The 16,986-nt window shown below is 42.9% G+C and overlaps 1 protein-coding gene across 1 annotated transcript; it reads left to right on the top strand.

The window, feature by feature from the left end:
* The first annotated feature begins 13,945 nt into the window (after positions 1-13,945).
* ficd (FIC domain protein adenylyltransferase) lies at positions 13,946-16,979 on the top strand. The gene is made up of 3 exons (XM_024438631.1): positions 13,946-14,136; positions 14,464-14,810; positions 15,090-16,979. Exons 2-3 carry the CDS (start codon positions 14,537-14,539, stop codon positions 16,184-16,186), a joined length of 1,371 nt encoding a protein of 456 aa, XP_024294399.1. The 5' UTR covers positions 13,946-14,136; positions 14,464-14,536; the 3' UTR covers positions 16,187-16,979.
* Positions 16,980-16,986: the final 7 nt, after the last annotated feature.

Genomic DNA, 16,986 nt, shown 5'->3' with positions numbered 1-16,986 from the left:
TGTTTAAGTGAACGCAGTTGTGCAGCCCAGAAGACATTTACTCCTGAGGTGCTGACTTGCTGCACCCTCGACCAATACTGTGATTATTATTATTTGACCATGCTGGTCATTTATGAACATTTGAACATCTTGGCCATGTTCTGTTATAATCTCCACCCGGCACAGCCAGAAGAGGACTGGCCACCCCTCATAGCCTGGTTCCTCTCTAGGTTTCTCCTAGGTTTTGGCCTTTCTAGGGAGTTCTTCCTAGCCACCGTGCTTCTACACCTGCATTACTTGCTGTTTGGGGTTTTAGGCTGGGTTTCTGTACAACACTTTGAGATATCAGCTGATGTAAGAAGGGCTATATAAATACATTTAATTTGGTTTGATCTTCATATGAGGTAGTCCAAAACCTCCAGATTTATAGGGTGAGTGTAAAGCAGTCAATTTGTCTCTAGCTCTTTCCATTCCAAATCAAGTTTGAGAGCAGACCATTTATTTTATTTTTAAAAGTTGGATGCAATTGAAACTGGCAGGCCCTGGAATAAATACATCAACCTTGGTAATATATCAATTTTGATTATGTTGAACCTACCTAACAAATAAATAGGGAGATTTCTCCATCTGTGAACATCGGATTCAATCTTATCTTTTAAAAGGAAAGTAATTGATTTTATATGCCTCCTCCAGATTGCATGGTATCGGTACATCCAGGTATTTCATACGTCTCTATGTTCATTTACACTTAATTAAATTTACTTTCTAAACTTCAGAAGTCATAATTAGAAATGCTCCCAATTCACTTTGAATCCTGATACAGCACCACGTGTATCTAACAGTAGTAAAATAGATGACGGAGATTATTCTGGTTCAGATAAGTAAAGTAAAATATAATCTGCAAACAATGATATCACACGTTGATCTCAACCAATCTCTACGCCCCGGATTGAGCCATGAGTTCTAATTATTGATGCTAGGGGTTCTGTGGATAATGAAAGTGAATATCTAGACAAAGGGCATCCCTGTCTGGTCCGTCTTGATAACTTGAATGATTCCGAGATATGTCCATTTGTTTGTATATATACACACACTTTGGGGGATTTGTACAATAGCTCAATCCAGGAAATAAATATCAGACCCCCCCAAAAAAAAAACATTCTAATCAACAGACTACAGTAGGTTCCTCGACTTGTCTTGGCTTCGGTAGCCTTGCCTTTCAACTGAAACAGGTACACTACCACTAGTGAACACTCACATTTCCTGAGTTATTGATGATCCGTTATCCCGCAATTAAAAACTAATTCAGACAAAGTCGTTTTTGTCAGCTAGTCATTGTGCCAAATCTGTCCATTGACTTATTTCAGTGCCTGTCCCTGGCCCTGCCTGTCCCCCAGCAACCTCCCTGACCCTGTCAGTTTATTCCTCTACATTGGCCCTCTAGTCTGATTTGATGAGCTCTTTATAAAAGTCGACACTGAGGCGTAGCAGGGGCTTTAGCCATGCCGGTATCACTGTTAAATGTCTGAAGAGGCCACACGGGTTGAATGCTCTGCCACTATGTGATGGAGATTTAATTATCATTGTCCTTAGATACATTTATTGTAAGACTTAGGGGATAGTGGGCTGAGTTGAGCCATAGGGGTAAGTTGAACCTGGCTTCACTCAACAAATTACTTGTTTATTATTTAACCCTCTGTTCCCCATGTTGTGTTCGTGGGTGATTGTTTGTTTGTTGTAATTCGGTCCGTGTTTGTGGGCTATCATTGTTGCCTTGTATATTTGTATTTTTGAGTAAAGTATTTCAATTTCTCATATCTGCTGTCCTGCGCCTGACTCCCTACACCAGCTACACACAGGCCGATTACAGAATCAATCAGTCAGCAGGAGCAGATGCCCTCACTGTTGCAGTGGAGGAGCGCGTTCAGCAGCACGTGACCATGTTGCAACATCCCAGCGGGATTTGACTTGCGCTCCCGAGGGGGTATGATGGGACGGCTGCCGGATGCCAGGGGTTTCTACTCCAGCTGGAGCTCTACCTGACGACCATCCACCCGGCTCCTTCGGGGAGTGAGAGCGTGTCTCCTCCTGCCTCTCAGGCAAAGCCCTGGAGTGGGCCAATGCCATATGGAGTGATGGAGACGCGGCGATGGACCATTTCGCAAAGTTCACCCGCCGTTTTTGGGCAGTGTTCGACCACCCGACTGAGGGTCGAGCGGCGGGTGAACGTAGGATTTCGTCTTGGACTTCAGGACCCTGGCCGCCAGCACGGGATGGAACGACAGAGCCCTGATCTATCACTACAGGTGCAGTCTGCGCGAGGACGTCCGTCGGGAGTTGGCCTGCAGAGACACCCCCCTCACATTGGACCAGCTGGTGGACCTGTCTATCCGGCTGGACAACCTGCTGACTGCCTGCGGACGTCCGGATCGGGACCTGTCCTTTCCATCCAAAAGCACCTTCGCTCCGACGCCCATGGAGCTGGGAGATGCTGCACTTAGGGTGACCGGAGGAGGGGCCATTCCCTGCACCATCTGTGGCCGCAAAGGGCACACTGCTGGTCGGTCCTGGGGGGGTTCCTCAAGGAGTTGAGGCAGCAAACAGGGTACTATCGTGTCACCCCAGGTGAGTCGGCACCAGGCTCATCCAGAGCCCCCTGTTGCACACATGTATGTGTTTATTTAATTTCCTGAGTTTTCCCCCCATTCCCAGCATAAGGCTTTCGATCTTTCGATCCCAGCTTTGATGCACCTATACTGACCTCGCCTTCTGGATGGTAACGGTGTGAACAGGCAGTGGCTTGGGTGGCTGTTGTCTTTGATGATCTTTTTGGCCTTCCTGTGACATCAGATGCTGTAGGTGTCATGGAGGGCAGGTAGTTTTGTGCAGAACGCACCATCCTCTGGAGAGCCTTGCGGTCGAGGGTGGTGCAGTTGCTGTACCAGGCTGTGATACAGCCCGACAGGATGCTCTCAATTGTGCATCTGTAAAAGTTTTGGGTGACAAGCCAAATTTCTTCAGCCTCCTGAGGTTTCACTACAGCTCAGGAGACACCACACTGTCTTTGTGGGTGGACCATTTCAGTTTGTCTGTGATGTGTATGCCGAGGAACTTTTAAAAAACTTTACACCTTCTCCACTGCTGTGCCTCTGCTGTTTCCTGAAGTCCACGATCAACTCCTTTGTTTTGTTGATGTTTAGTGAGAGGTTATTTTCCTGACACTACAGTGCCCACACCTCCTCCCTGTAGGCTGTCTCGTCGTTGTTGGCAATCAAGTCCACTGCTGTTGTTTCGTCTGCAAACTTTATAATTGAGTTGGAGGCGTGCACCGCCATGCAGTCGTGGGTGAACAGGGAATACAGGAGGGGGCTGAGCATCAACCCTTCTGGGGCCCCAATGATGAGGGTCAGCGAAGTGGAGATGTTGTTTCCTACCTTCACCACATGTGCGGTCCATCAGAAAGTCCAGTACCAAATTGCACAGGGCGGGGTTGAGACCCAGGGCCTCCAGCTTGATGATGAGCTTGGAAGGTACTATGGTACTAAATGCTGAGCTGTAGTCAATGTTTACATAGGTATCCCTTTTGTCCAGATGGGATGGGGCAGTGTGCAGTGTGATGGCGATTGCATCATCTGTGGACCTATTAGGGCGATATGCAAACTAAAGTGGGTCTAGGGTGGCCAGTAAGGTGGAGGTGATATGATCCTTGATTAGTCTCTCAAAGCACTTCATGATGACAGAAGTGAGTGCTACGGGGCTGTAGTAATTTAGTTCAGTTATCTTTTCCTTTTTTGGGTACAGGAACAATGGCCATCTTGAAGCATGTGGGGACAGCAGACTGGGATAGGGAGCGATTGAATATGTCCGTAAACACACCAGCCAGCTGGTCTGCGCATGCTCTGAGGACACGGCTAGGGATGCCGTCTGGGCCAGCAGCCTTGAGAGGTAACAAGTTTAAATGTTATACTCATGTTGGCCACAGAGAAGGAGAGGGTGGGGCGCAGTCCTTGTTAGCAAGCCGCGACAGTAGCACTGTATTATCCTCAGTGGGCAAAGGTGTTTAGTTTGTCTGGAAGCGTGACGTCGGTGTCCGTGACGTGGCTGGTTTTCTTTTTGTAGTCCGTGATTTCCTGTAGATCCTGCCACATACGTCTCGTGTCTGAGCCGTTGAATTGCAACTCCACTTTGTCCCTGTACTGGCATTTTGTTTGTTTGATTGCCTTGCGGGGGGAATAACTACACAGTTTATATTCAGCCATATTCCCAGACATCTTTCCATGGTTAAATGCAGTAGTTTGCGCTTTCAGTTTTGCACGAATGCCGCCATCCATCCATAGTTTCTGGTTAGGGTATGTTTTAATAGTCACAGTGGGTACAACATCTCCAATGCGCTTCTTTATAAATTCACTGACCGAGTCAGCGTATAAATCGATGTTATCTGAGGCTGACCGGAACATATCCGAGTCCGCGTGATCAAAACAATTTTGAAACGTGGATTCAGATTGGTCAGACCAACATTGAATGGTTCTAGTCACTGGTAAATCCTGTTTGAGTTTCTGCCTATAAGATGGTAGGAGCAAGATGGCGTCGTGGTCGGATTTGCCGAAGGGAGGGTGAGGGAGGGCTTTGTATGCATTGCGGAAGTTAGAGTAGCAGTGATTGAGTGTATTACCCCGCGCGTAGTGCAATCAATATGCTGATAGAATTTAGGTAGCCTTGTTCTCAAATTTGCTTTGTTAAAATCTCCAGCTACAAGAAATGCAGCCTCAGGATATATGGTTTACAGTTTACATATAGTCCAATGAAGTTCCTTGAGGGCTGTCTTGCTTGAAGGGGAATGTACACAACTGTACATAACTGACGATAAATCTCTTAGGAGGTAATATGGTTGGCATTTCAATGTAAGGAATTCTAGGTAGGGTGAGCAGAAGGACCTGAGTTCCTGTATGTTGTCATGATTACACCTTGAGTCGTTAATCATGAAGCATACACCCCCACCCTTCCTCTTCCCAGAGAGGTGATTATCTCTGTCGGTGCGATGCATGGAGAAGCCCGGTGGCTGAACCGATTCCGACAACATATCCCAAGAGAGCCATGTTTCTGTGAAACAGAGAATGTTACAATCTCTGATGTCTCTCTGGAAGGCAACTCTTGCTCGAATTTTATCTACCTTGTTGTCAAGAGACTAGACAGTGGCAAGTAGTATGCTCGGGAGCGGTGGGCGATTTGCACGCCTACGGAGCCTAACCAGGAGGCCGCTCCGTCTGCCCCTTCTGTGGCGCTGTTGTTTTGGGTCGGCTTCTGGGACTAGATCCATTGTCCTGGGTTGTGGTCCAAACAGAGGATCCTCTTCAGGAAAGTCGTATTCCTGGCCGTAATGTTGGTAAGTTGACGTCGCTCTTATATCCAATAGTTCTTCCCGGTTGTATGTAATAAGACTTCAGATTTTCTGGGTTAACAATGTAAGAAATAATACATAAAAAACTAAATACTGCATAGTTTCCTAAGGACTCGAAGTCGAGTCCTAAGGACTCAAAGTTGATCATTTAAAGATTGAAATAACCTTCAATATAAGGACCTAACCCTACCATGAAAGCGCATCATTGTTGCTGTGTGAGCTAATATAGTCAAACTGTTTGCCTTGGGGTAAATTGAGCCAATGGCCATGGGGTGAGTTGAGCCAATGGCCATGGGGTAAGTTGAGCCAATAGCCATGGGGTAAGTTGAGCCAATGGCCATGGGGTGAGTTGAGCCAATGGCCATGGGGTAAGTTGAGCCAATGGTTGAGCCAGTGACAAGTTGAGCAAATGTAAGCGTTTTCTTCCCAGGTGTAATGCAGGCATTATCGCTGGGATATGAGGTAACAGGCCAGGCCTATGTTAAAAGTGTTTTAAAAAAGTACAAAGTGTTTGTTAGGTGTTAAGCCTTTAAACCTGTGTTACAATATACGTAAAGGGCAAAAAAATTATTGTGATTGTGTTGAATTGTGTTCTGGAAATATAGATAGACATGGTTTTAAAAACCTAATGGAAATATTTCATTCAGTCCAGAAATTTGTAGCCGGCTTAACTTCCCCTATCTCGTGGCTCAATTTACCCCACACCCAGGGTAAGTTGTGCTAAGAGACCACTTTTTTCTGGACAAGCTATGTTTTCAAAACTGTCATGTTTACGTGAATTCTGATTATTTCCAGGGAAACACAACATCCTGAAATATATGTAGATATCTTTGTTAGAAAGAATACTGTATTTCCCTTGACTGAGTGATGCTGAATGTAAAAAATGACTCAATTTACCCACTTTCCCCTATCATTGACTTACCAGTACAATCATTCTAGTTCTTTAGATAACATGTGATGTTGGTACAGAGATCAAATGTTAGAGCTGACCAAATCAGTTTTATATGGCCGTAACTTAAGTCATTGTAAAACTTTGACTTTGCATCAGTAACAACTTTGACATATTGCTTTTACCTGTAGGACTTAAAAACTTCTTAGGGATAGGCGTCCCGCTAGCAGGACACCTGTCGACAACATCCGGTGAAATTGAAGGGCGTGCAACACAAATAAATCATTGTAATATTAAACATTCATGAACATACAAGTGTCTTATATCATTTAAAAGCTTACATTCTTGTTAATCTTACTGCGTTGTCCGATTTACAATAGGCTTTACACACCGAAAGCATACCATGCGATTGTTTGAGGATGGCGCCCCACATCAACATATTTTTCAACCAGCACGGGCTTCATAAAATCACAAATAGCGATTAAATAAATCACTTACTTTTGAAAATCTTCCTCTGTTTACAATCCCAAGGGTACCAGCTACAACATGAATGGTTGTTTTGTTGTTTTGTTAGATAAAATCCTTCTTTATAGCCCATAAAGTCTGTTTAGCACCATCGATTTCAGTTATCCACCTGTTCAACATGCAGACAAAGGAGTCCAAAAAGCTGCCGCTAAACTTTGTTCAAACAAGTCAAACTACATTTCTATTTCATCCCCAGGTATCCTAAATTGTAAATAAACTATAATATTTCATACGGAAAGAAGTATGTTCAATGGAAAAGTAAAATTAGTAACGCGCCAACAGACTGATTTTTGAACTGGGAATCTTTGTACAAAAACTCAAAATTCTTGCTCGTTTTTGAAGAAACAAGCCTGAAACAATGTACACAGACTGTTGACATCTAGTGGAAGCAATAGGAATTGCAATATGGGAGCTGGAATAACATAGAACCCATTGCTTTCCATTATAAGAGCATGGGAGCTCAACAAAAAAAAAGATTCTGGTTGGTTTTTCTTTGGAATTTTGCCGGCCATATCAATTGTGTTATAGTCTCAGACATTATTTGAACATGTCTAGAAGCTTCAAAGTATTTTCTATCCAATGCTACCAATTATATGCATATCCTGGCTTCTGGGCCTGAGTAACAGGCAGTTTACTTTGGGCACGTCAGTAAGGCGGAAATTCAGGAAAATAGACCCTAGCTCTTGTAATGCTAAACATTATCTCAGAGGTGTTCTTGGGAACCAACATGGCTGATGGATGGTTTGGCCTCATCACTATTAGACAATACAAACATTATGGCTAACACACACACACACTGTCTGAACTATAACACAGGGAAAAAATGGGATATACTGTACATCTGATAGGCAATCAAAAGCAGACACCTTTATGAGTGGTGCAGACAAGATTAGTCTACCTTGCAGACACATAAACTGCACAGTATGGCAGGCTAGTTTAAAAACAACATGAGTGAATCTTACAGTAATCTCATAAGCACAGAATCAATGAGAGATTGATAATAACCTACTATACAGGTTTCAGACTCTGAATTATTTCTGCTCAAGTGATCATAAGCAGATACACCACTGTACAATATCAAGCAGGATGTGCTGTACAACAGATGGAAGAAGGCCTTCTGATTTATTGCTACTCTGTAGAAGTACCGTAACACACAGCCAAGGTAAAAATAGCCTCAAACACGCAGTTTGGATGCGTGGGATGGCGTTGCGCACCTAGATGGCATACTAAGTAGACTGTCTACTGGAAATGGGGTGAAGAGGCACCTCTTTTCTCCCTCTGACATTTCTTCAGATGAGGGAATAAAAGCTTTGAATTGTCACATGAAAGGATGAGCCTTTGGGGTAGTTTTTTTCTCTCAGAAAATCTGTTTGCCATGGGTCAGCAATATAAGACCTTGACTTGTTTCAAGAATTGTGGAAGGCCTTCTCCTCCAATGCACACATGTAATAATATATGTGGGCCGGCGAAGAAAGAATTGTATATACTGAGGGTTCTATCTTCAAACCCGCCATATGTAGCGTACAGTATGTGAGGGCAAGGGGGGGTTGAAAGTTCAACAGCATTTTATCTCTCTACAGCAGATATATTGCTTTTATCTGTAACATTTTGATTAAAGTTCTCCCAAGGATTGATATTTCTCTTTCTCTCTCTAATAAATGCTTTATTGGCAAGAATGGGTGGTTGCCAATGTTGGCAAAGCAATGTACAGTATATGAAGTATTACATAAATTAACTATATTTTTCTCTTTCTCTCATACACCTCCACCCCTATTCAATTGAGAGGGCAGGATGGAGAATTTATAGTAAATACATTTGGCTGCTAGAACTGCTTGGGGTTGCAGAGGAGAGCTCTCTCATGCTATAAATCACACTTTCTCCTTGGCCCCGCAGAAGACACAGACAACTGCAGTCTTAGCTGGTCTCAGCCTGTTGGGAAGGCTGTGTTTATTTATGCGGGTGTGTTTACTCTTGCATGTGTGTGTGTGTGTGTGTGTGTGTGTGTGTGTGTGTGTGTGTGTGTGTGTCTGTGTGTGTGTGTCTGTGTGTCTGTGTGTCTGTGTGTGTGTGTAAACGTAAATCCGGGATATTCAAATAAGTATGATAAGTTACGTGTGGTATGGTTACATGAGACAGAAGGTTACTTTAGGCAAAAACAAAAGAAGGGTGGTTATACAGCGCAAATGCCTAGCAACCCAAAGGTTGCTTGTTTGAATCTCATCACGGACAACTTTAGCATTTTAGCAACTTTGCGACTACTTACTACTATTTAGCTACTTTGCAACTACTTATCATGTTAGCTAACCCTTCCCATAACCATTTATCCTAACTCCTAACCCCAACCTTAACTATAACATGAATGTCTAGCAACCCAAAGGTTGTGTGTTCGAATCTCATCACGGATAACTTTATCATTTTAGATAATTAGCAACTACTTACTACGTTTTAGCTACATTGCAACTCATTAGCATGTTAGCTAACCCTTCCCCTAACCTTAGTCCTTTAACATAACCCTTAACCCTAACCCATCATGCAATGTTAACTGTGAACACGGAATGATGAATCCTCAGGGAGTAGTACCCCAGGAGGTCCAAAAGAGTACACCTAAAATCAAATTAAATAGGGAGGGATGCATTACTAAACCAATGATAAATTGTTGGTGTAATAATCACAATGATCTTATCAGTGTGGGGAAAAACAAGAGGCAATGTATTTCAAAATGGCAATGATGCAGTAACACTGTGGCAGCAGTAGTGTTTCTCTTGTTGTTCATTGATGTTGCTGTTATCAAACTCACAGTAATTCAGGTCTGAAAAATGTAAGGAATATGGCAATACTGCCCTCTCCTGTTTATAAGTGAAACTACAGAGAAATGCACAGCTCGTGAAAAAAAACATATTACACATCAGAATATTAACATTTTATATGGCTTTACAGTGACTGACTAAAAGGTGATTGTATAAATTAGAATGTAAGCATACAGATCAAATACAAAGACTGAATTATGGGGAAATCGTTTTGGTCGGCTGCAGATCGATCTGAAGCCTATAACTAGCTGTCACCTCAATCAGGCTAAGCAGTGATTTAAATGGACATCAGTAGTAGGACATTTTAAGTATATTTCTCTGCAAATGCATATTTTGCTCTCTGCCTTTTAATGGATTTCCTTCCATAGCCTCCAGTAGCAGGGATCTACAGAACAGGGCTCTCATTAACCTATCAAAATGAGCAGAATCAACTGCTCCCCCAGGGTTTTGGCTTGTGCCAGTCTAATTACAAGCAAAGCCTGTTCCTGCATTACACCGCTGGCTGGTGTTCCTCTGAGGCCCTGCACAATGCCTGTACTCTAATTGAGCTGTAACAGGGAGAGAGAGCTAAGCATGACACTTGAGGGGTTTATCTTGAAACACAGTATTGCCTATAGATGTTTATATGCTAATAGCCAAAAATGGCAAATATCCACTGTATTTTCCGGAAAGAAAAAGCCCTTCGATTTGCAATGAACACCTACTCAATGCAACAATGACTGGATTATCAGTGGGTCGAGAAAATATTGGTTTAGCTGATAGGCCTACACTGATATTCACACCCCTGTACTTTTTCCACATTTTGTTATGTTACAGCTTGAATGTAAATTGGATTAACTTGAGATGTTGTGTCACTGCCCTACACACAATACTCCATAATGTCAAAGTGGAATCATGTTTTTGAACATGTAAACAAATTAATTAAAAATTAAAGCTGAAATGTTTTGAGTCAATAAGTATTCAGCCCCTTCGTTATGGCAAGTCTAAATAAGTTCAGGAGTAATCGTGCTTAACAAGTCACATAATAAGATGCATGGACTCACTCTGTGTGAAATTATAGTGTTTAACATGATTTTTGAATCTGTACCCCACACATACAATGATCTGCAGGGTCCCTCAATCAAGCAGTGAATTTCAAACACAGATTCAGCCATAAAGACCAGGGAGGTTTTACAATGCTTCGCAAAGAAGGGCACCTATAGGTAGATGGTTTAAAATGTTTAAAAAGCAGACATTGAATAGCCCTTTGAGCATGGGGAAGTAATTATACAGAACAAAAATATAATTGCAACATGCAACAATTTCAAATAATTTATTTAGCTACAGTTCATAATAAATTAGACCCTAATCTTTGGATTTCACATGACTGGGCAGGGGAGCAGCCATGGGTGGGCCTGGGACAGCATAGAGCAAGGCCCAGATAATCAGAACGAGTTTTTCCCCCACAAAGGGGCTTTATTACAGACAGAAATACTCCTCAGTTTCATCAGCTGTCCGGGTGGCTGGTGAAGTTATTATTTGCACTTTGGATGGTTCATCAATAGACCCAGTCACTGAAGAGATACAGGCGTCCTTCCTAACTCAGTTGCCGGAGAAGAATGAAATCGCTCAGGGATTTCACCATGAAGCTTTAAAACAGTTACAGAGTTTAATGGCTGTGATATGAGAAAACTGAGGATACATCAACGACATTGTAGTAACATCACAATACTAACCTAATTGACAGTGAAAAGAAGAAAGTCTGCACAGAATATAAATAACGTTTGCAACAAGCCACTAAAGTAAAACTGCAAAAAATGTGACGAAGTAATTCACTTTTTGTCCTGAATTCAAAGTGTAATGTTTGGGGCAAATCCAATACAACACATTACTGAGTACCACTCTCCTTTTTTCAAGCAGAGTGGTGGCTGCCACCATGTTATGAGTATGCTTGTAATCGTTTAAGACTGGTGAGTTTTTCAGGATAAAAAATAAAAGGATTGGAGCTAAGCACAGGCAAAATCCTAGAGGAAAACCTGGTTCAGACTGCTTTCTATCAGACACTGTGTCACGACTTTGGCCGAAGTTGAGGCCTCTCCTTGTTCAGGTGGTGTTCGGCGGTCGACGTCACCGGTCTTCTAGCCATCGCCGATCCATTTTTGATTTTCTATTTGTTTTGTCTCGTTTTCCCACACACCTGGTTTTCATTTCCCAATTATTGGTCATGTATTTAACTCTCTGTTTCCCCCATGTCTTTGTGTGTGATTGTTATTTTGTTCAGGTCAGAATGTTCTGGCTTGTTTGTACCAGGTGCTGTTTATCACCCTTGTTTTGTAGGAACCGTTCTTTTTGCACTTTGTAAATTGTTTACTTTGTGCTGTTGAGTAAAGTGCGTTGTTTCACTCATCTCTGCTCTCCTGCACCTGACTTTCTACACCAGCTACACCCACCAACCTGACACACTGGGAGATTAATTCACCTTTCAGCAGGACAATAACCTAAAATACATAGCCAAATCTACACTGGAGTTGCTTACAAGAAGATAGTGAATGTTCCTGAGTGGCCGAGTTACAGTTTGGACTTAAATCTATTTAAAATTCTATAGCAAGACTTGAAAATGGTTGTCTATCAATGATCAACAACCAATTTGACAGAGCTTGAAGAATTTTGAAAAGAATAATGGGCAAATATTGTACAATCCAGGTGAGCAAAGCTCTTAGAGACCTACCCGAAAGACCCACAGCTGTAATCACTGCCAAAGGTGATTCTAACATGTATTGACTCAGCGTTGTGAGATATTTCTGTATCTCATTTTCAAAACATTTGCACAAATTTGACAAAAACATGTTTTCACTCTGTCATGTGGTATTGTGTGTAGATGGGTGAGAAATAAAATCTATTTAATCCATTTTGATTTCAAGCTGTAACACAACAAAATAATAAGTCAATACTTTCTTAAGGCACTGTATCTGTTCAGTGGGATATGTTTGAGTGAAAGTTAGAGTGAACTGTCCAGCTCATGACACAATTGTGCCTTGTCACAGTTGATCTCAAAGCTTGCAGGATGCCAGGGGACAGAATATACTGTTGTGTTTTAATTCTCTGTAATAGCTGCTGGATCTATAATTAATCAAGAGATCATGGAAAGTAATTATCCAGTGTTCTGGGGGCAAGGATTTCTTTGCCAGTAGTTGTCTCCTCTTAGACGAAATGAGTCCCTTTAAGTAGAAATTGTGCAGCAATATTACATTTGAAAAGCCTGTTATATTAAATTATGTGCCCTTGGAAAATTAAATAAATTCAGCATTTTGACATGTCCCTCTGTGTACTCTCTGTGACTTCTAGGAAGATTTGAATTCACTTAACGCAAACATTTCTCCAAGTTTTCACCACTTCCCCACAGCCCTAGTTATTTTGTTGCTTTGACAAAGTCATAGCTGAAAAGTATTATTTATTTAATGTGATTAGTGTTTCATTTTAAGGTTAAAAAATTAAAAATTAAATAAAAACTGGGATTTTAATGTCAACCCTGTTACGTGAAATTAACTCTCATTTTAATATGGTGAAACTATTCCTTAAAAAAAAAACGTTAACCCTGTTACGCATAGATGGACAGACTAGAAATGTTTTAATGCTAAACATTTCTGGGGTGAAGCTTGCATTCAATTGCCCCTCCATGTAACAAGCTTCCATTCCCCCTGTCACAAGTGGATTCATGACTGATTTGGTAGGGTTAGGGTTAAGTAATTTCTTTATTTAACATCTTGAGATGAGAAAACATGTTTTTTTATTAAGTTGAGCATGTGCTCATGACAGAATATAAAAATCTGGTGAAATAAAACGCTTTTTTTTTTAATCACCAAGTTACACTACCCAAAAGGGACTCATTTAGTTAAATGACTCTATTACCCACCCACTTAAACTGGTAGAGGATGCTTCCCAGCACTGACTCTCATGGTACTGTCATGGTAAAAGAAAATGGGAATATCTATAGGCCAATTTGCAATTTAGGAGTAGTGTTAGAAGTGTTGCATGATCACCAAGTTAGTTATTCAGTGTTGACTGTCAACATAAGCTGCAGTCTAGGCTAGGTTGCTACTTATACAATACAGGTCGACCTATTTAATCAATGCATAACGATTTACTAACCAAATTCTATTGTCATAATGACAGTTATTACATTATATACTGTTAACTCCCGTTAATAGCTACATTTTCATCAGGCATAGAGAGCACAATTTGTATCCAACATCCAATCAATAAGGGCTACGAACCGGTGTTTGTTTTGCTGAATAAAAGCACGCTTTGTAGAGATCTAAGCCAATGAACAGCAACGAACAATCTTGTTGTGACCAATCATATTCCAGCACATATACCGGCTTGTTTTCCCAGGAAGTTGATGATGTGTATTTACAAGAGGTTCATAGCTAGCTAAGCAGCGCTTTAGCTACTCAATGTATCTTTAGTCTACAAACGATAGTGGTTACTTAGAGACTGATACTTTTATTTAACATTTTCACGTAGCTTGTTTGATTTCTAGTCAAGAATGGTGTAATAAGGTGAGTACGCTGGTGTTGATGCTTTGCTAGCTAGCTAGCAGCTGTCAGTGCCATTTTTGAAGTACGTGCCTGGCTTGTCGAAAATACTGCCAGTAGCTAGCTATGTATCCTGTGTATTGGGTGATTATATTTAGCCATATAGCTAATTAGGCTTACTAGTTTTGTATGGGTTATTTAGCTACTCAATTTAACACTTAAGCTCTACGTTAGCTAAAGACTGCCTCCGCAGTTTTTCGTTTGACATGTACACAACTGCCAGCTGTCAAAATGAAACGACCATAAATTCTGTGTGAAAACTGCTTCTGATTCTGCCTCTCTCCTACACAGCTGTTCCTCGGCTAGCCTAACTCGAATAGATGGGGGACGTGTCACTTGAGAATGGAGGACACTATCATCAGTGATGATGGCTTCATTAACGGTGTGGTGGCGTTACACAAGTGGCCATCTCCTTGGCGGATGGGGACCGCTGCTCTGCCTGTTCCTGGGCTCTCTGGTGGCGCTGTTGATGCCAATGGTGGGGGTGGAGGACCAATGCTGTATCACTCTAAAGGGGATTGCCCAGTTGCACTGCCAGCTATGGGGTAAAACTCATCGCCCCACTGTCCAGTCCACCAGCCTCACTGTCCCCTTTACAGCCCTCGATCTCCTGCCCCTTAGGGCCAAGCCCAGTATAGGTAAGTGACGTTCTCATGAAATATATACTTCTGGTTGTAAGACTCTAAATCAACTGTCGGTGGTAGAGCACTGTTCAAAATGAAAATACAGGGTTCAGTTAATAGAGAGATTTCATTTTCAGAGTGTGTTAAGGGTGGGAGGATAATACCCTCCATACTCTTGGGTTCATGAGTCATATTTAAAAGTACAAATATGAAATCACCTTTTTGATTGGGTTAATACATGTATTGGACAGCACAGCCTAGTTATGCAATGTATTTGGTGTGTGCTGATTGCAGAGACCCAGCTGGAGGCCAAGGCAGCGCTGCAACAGGCTGTGGAGATGAAGAAGCAGGGGAAGAGAGAGAAGGCCCACAAGCTGTTGGTGCATGCACTCAACATGAACCCAGACTTTGTGGAAGCTCTGACGGAGCTGGGGACCATTCTGGAAGAGAAGGACGTTGTCCAGGCGGACCATCTGTATACCAAGGCCCTGGCCATCTCACCATGCAACGAGAGGGCCCTGGTGAGCCGTGACCGCACACTCCCCCTGGTGGAGGAGATTGACCAACGCCACTTTGGGGTTATCGACAGCAAAGTACGCAGGCTGATGTCCATCCCCAAGGGTAACTCTGCTCTTAGACGTGTCATGGAGGAAACGTACTACCACCACATCTACCACACAGTGGCCATAGAAGGCAACACACTCACTCTGTCTGAGATCCGCCATATAATTGAGACTCGCTATGCCGTGCCCGGCAAGAGCCTGCAGGAGCAGAATGAGGTCATCGGTGTGGACGCGGCCATGAAGTACATCAATACCACGCTGCTGTCCCGAGCTGGGGCCATCACCGTCAATGACATCCTGGAGATCCACCGGCGCGTGCTGGGCTATGCAGACCCTGTGGAGGGTGGGCGGCTGCGTACCAGCCAGGTGTTTGTAGGCCACCACATCCCACCCCACCCACAGGACCTGGAGCGCCACATGCAGGACCTGGTGCAGTGGCTCAACTCAGAGGAGGCCCTGCAGCTGCATCCCGTGGAGTATGCAGCACTCGCCCACTATAAGCTGGTGTACGTGCACCCCTTTGTGGATGGGAACGGACGCACATCACGGCTGCTAATGAACCTGGTGCTCATGCAGGCACGCTACCCACCCATCACCATCCGCAAAGAGCAAAGGTCAGAGTACTATGCCGTTCTGGACACAGCCAACGAAGGCGACGTCCGCCCCTTCATCCGCTTCATAGCCAAATGCACAGAGATCACCCTGGATACCCTGCTGATCGCCACCACTGAGCACCCTGTGGGGCTGCCTGGCACCAGCCACCACCAAGCCTGTCCAAACTGCAAACAAACCATACCTGTCCACAACAGTGAGAGGGGACGGGAGTGAGCTGGGCATGAGGGTACATGACTGTTTGGATTTTGATTTAATTAATCTAATTTGGGGTTAATCCTGCTTTAAGTGTAAAGATGTCAGTTGGTATACATATTACTAATAGCAGCCCTGTGTCAAAATGATAGCATGACCTTGCATCTTTACATAAAACAAATATTCTCATGGTTTAAGATTTCCTCATACCAGGTAGAGGTGCAGGTTAGTGGAGGCTGCTGAGGGGAGGGACAGCTCATAATAATAGCATCAAACCATGTGTTTGATACCATTCCACTCCAGCCATTATCATGAGCCCGTCCTCCCCAATTAAGGTGCCACCAACCTCCTGTGGTGCAGGTGTTTGAACTAATTATGTTGTGATTTAGAAAAACAATCTACAGCTGAAAATGTGTTATCATGAAGGGTCAGGAATTTGTTGACTCAAATGGGGCTGTTTAATACACTTGGCCATGCTACTTATTGTTTTTAGTGCCGTTTCTAAAGGACATTTAGGCCTAAACTGCATTTCACCCATCTATTATCAGTAGTTTGAGTGAACTCATAACTGAAGGTGTTACAAATTGGGTAATACAGTATGTGTACATGTCTGAGTTGTGATTCTGATTATTGGTCCGTCTTATCCATGAGGGAGAAACATCTAAAGATTGGCCGTGCGCCATAGATCACCTGTTGGGTGTCGAAGAACGGTATTGTAATGTAGCTTATCCAACTGGGTCATAGTCTTTCACTGAAGCACTTTCATGTATTTGAGTTTATTTACTACAAAATAAACGTATTCTGTTGAATGTGACTTAGTG

Source organism: Oncorhynchus tshawytscha, linkage group LG12 (genome assembly GCF_018296145.1).
Source record: "Oncorhynchus tshawytscha isolate Ot180627B linkage group LG12, Otsh_v2.0, whole genome shotgun sequence".
NCBI lineage: Eukaryota > Metazoa > Chordata > Actinopteri > Salmoniformes > Salmonidae > Oncorhynchus > Oncorhynchus tshawytscha.
The sequence above is the reverse complement of the archived record's forward strand: the minus strand, read 5'-3'. Positions and strand labels throughout refer to the sequence as shown.

Excerpts from the sequence above, each read along its gene's own strand:
- ficd (XM_024438631.1), top strand. The coding sequence starts at position 14,537 with ATGATGGCTTCATTAACGGTGTGGTGGCGTTACACAAGTGGCCATCTC. Across the intron at positions 14,811-15,089 it reads TAGGGCCAAGCCCAGTATAG|AGACCCAGCTGGAGGCCAAG; the intron begins GTAAGTGACGTT and ends TGCTGATTGCAG.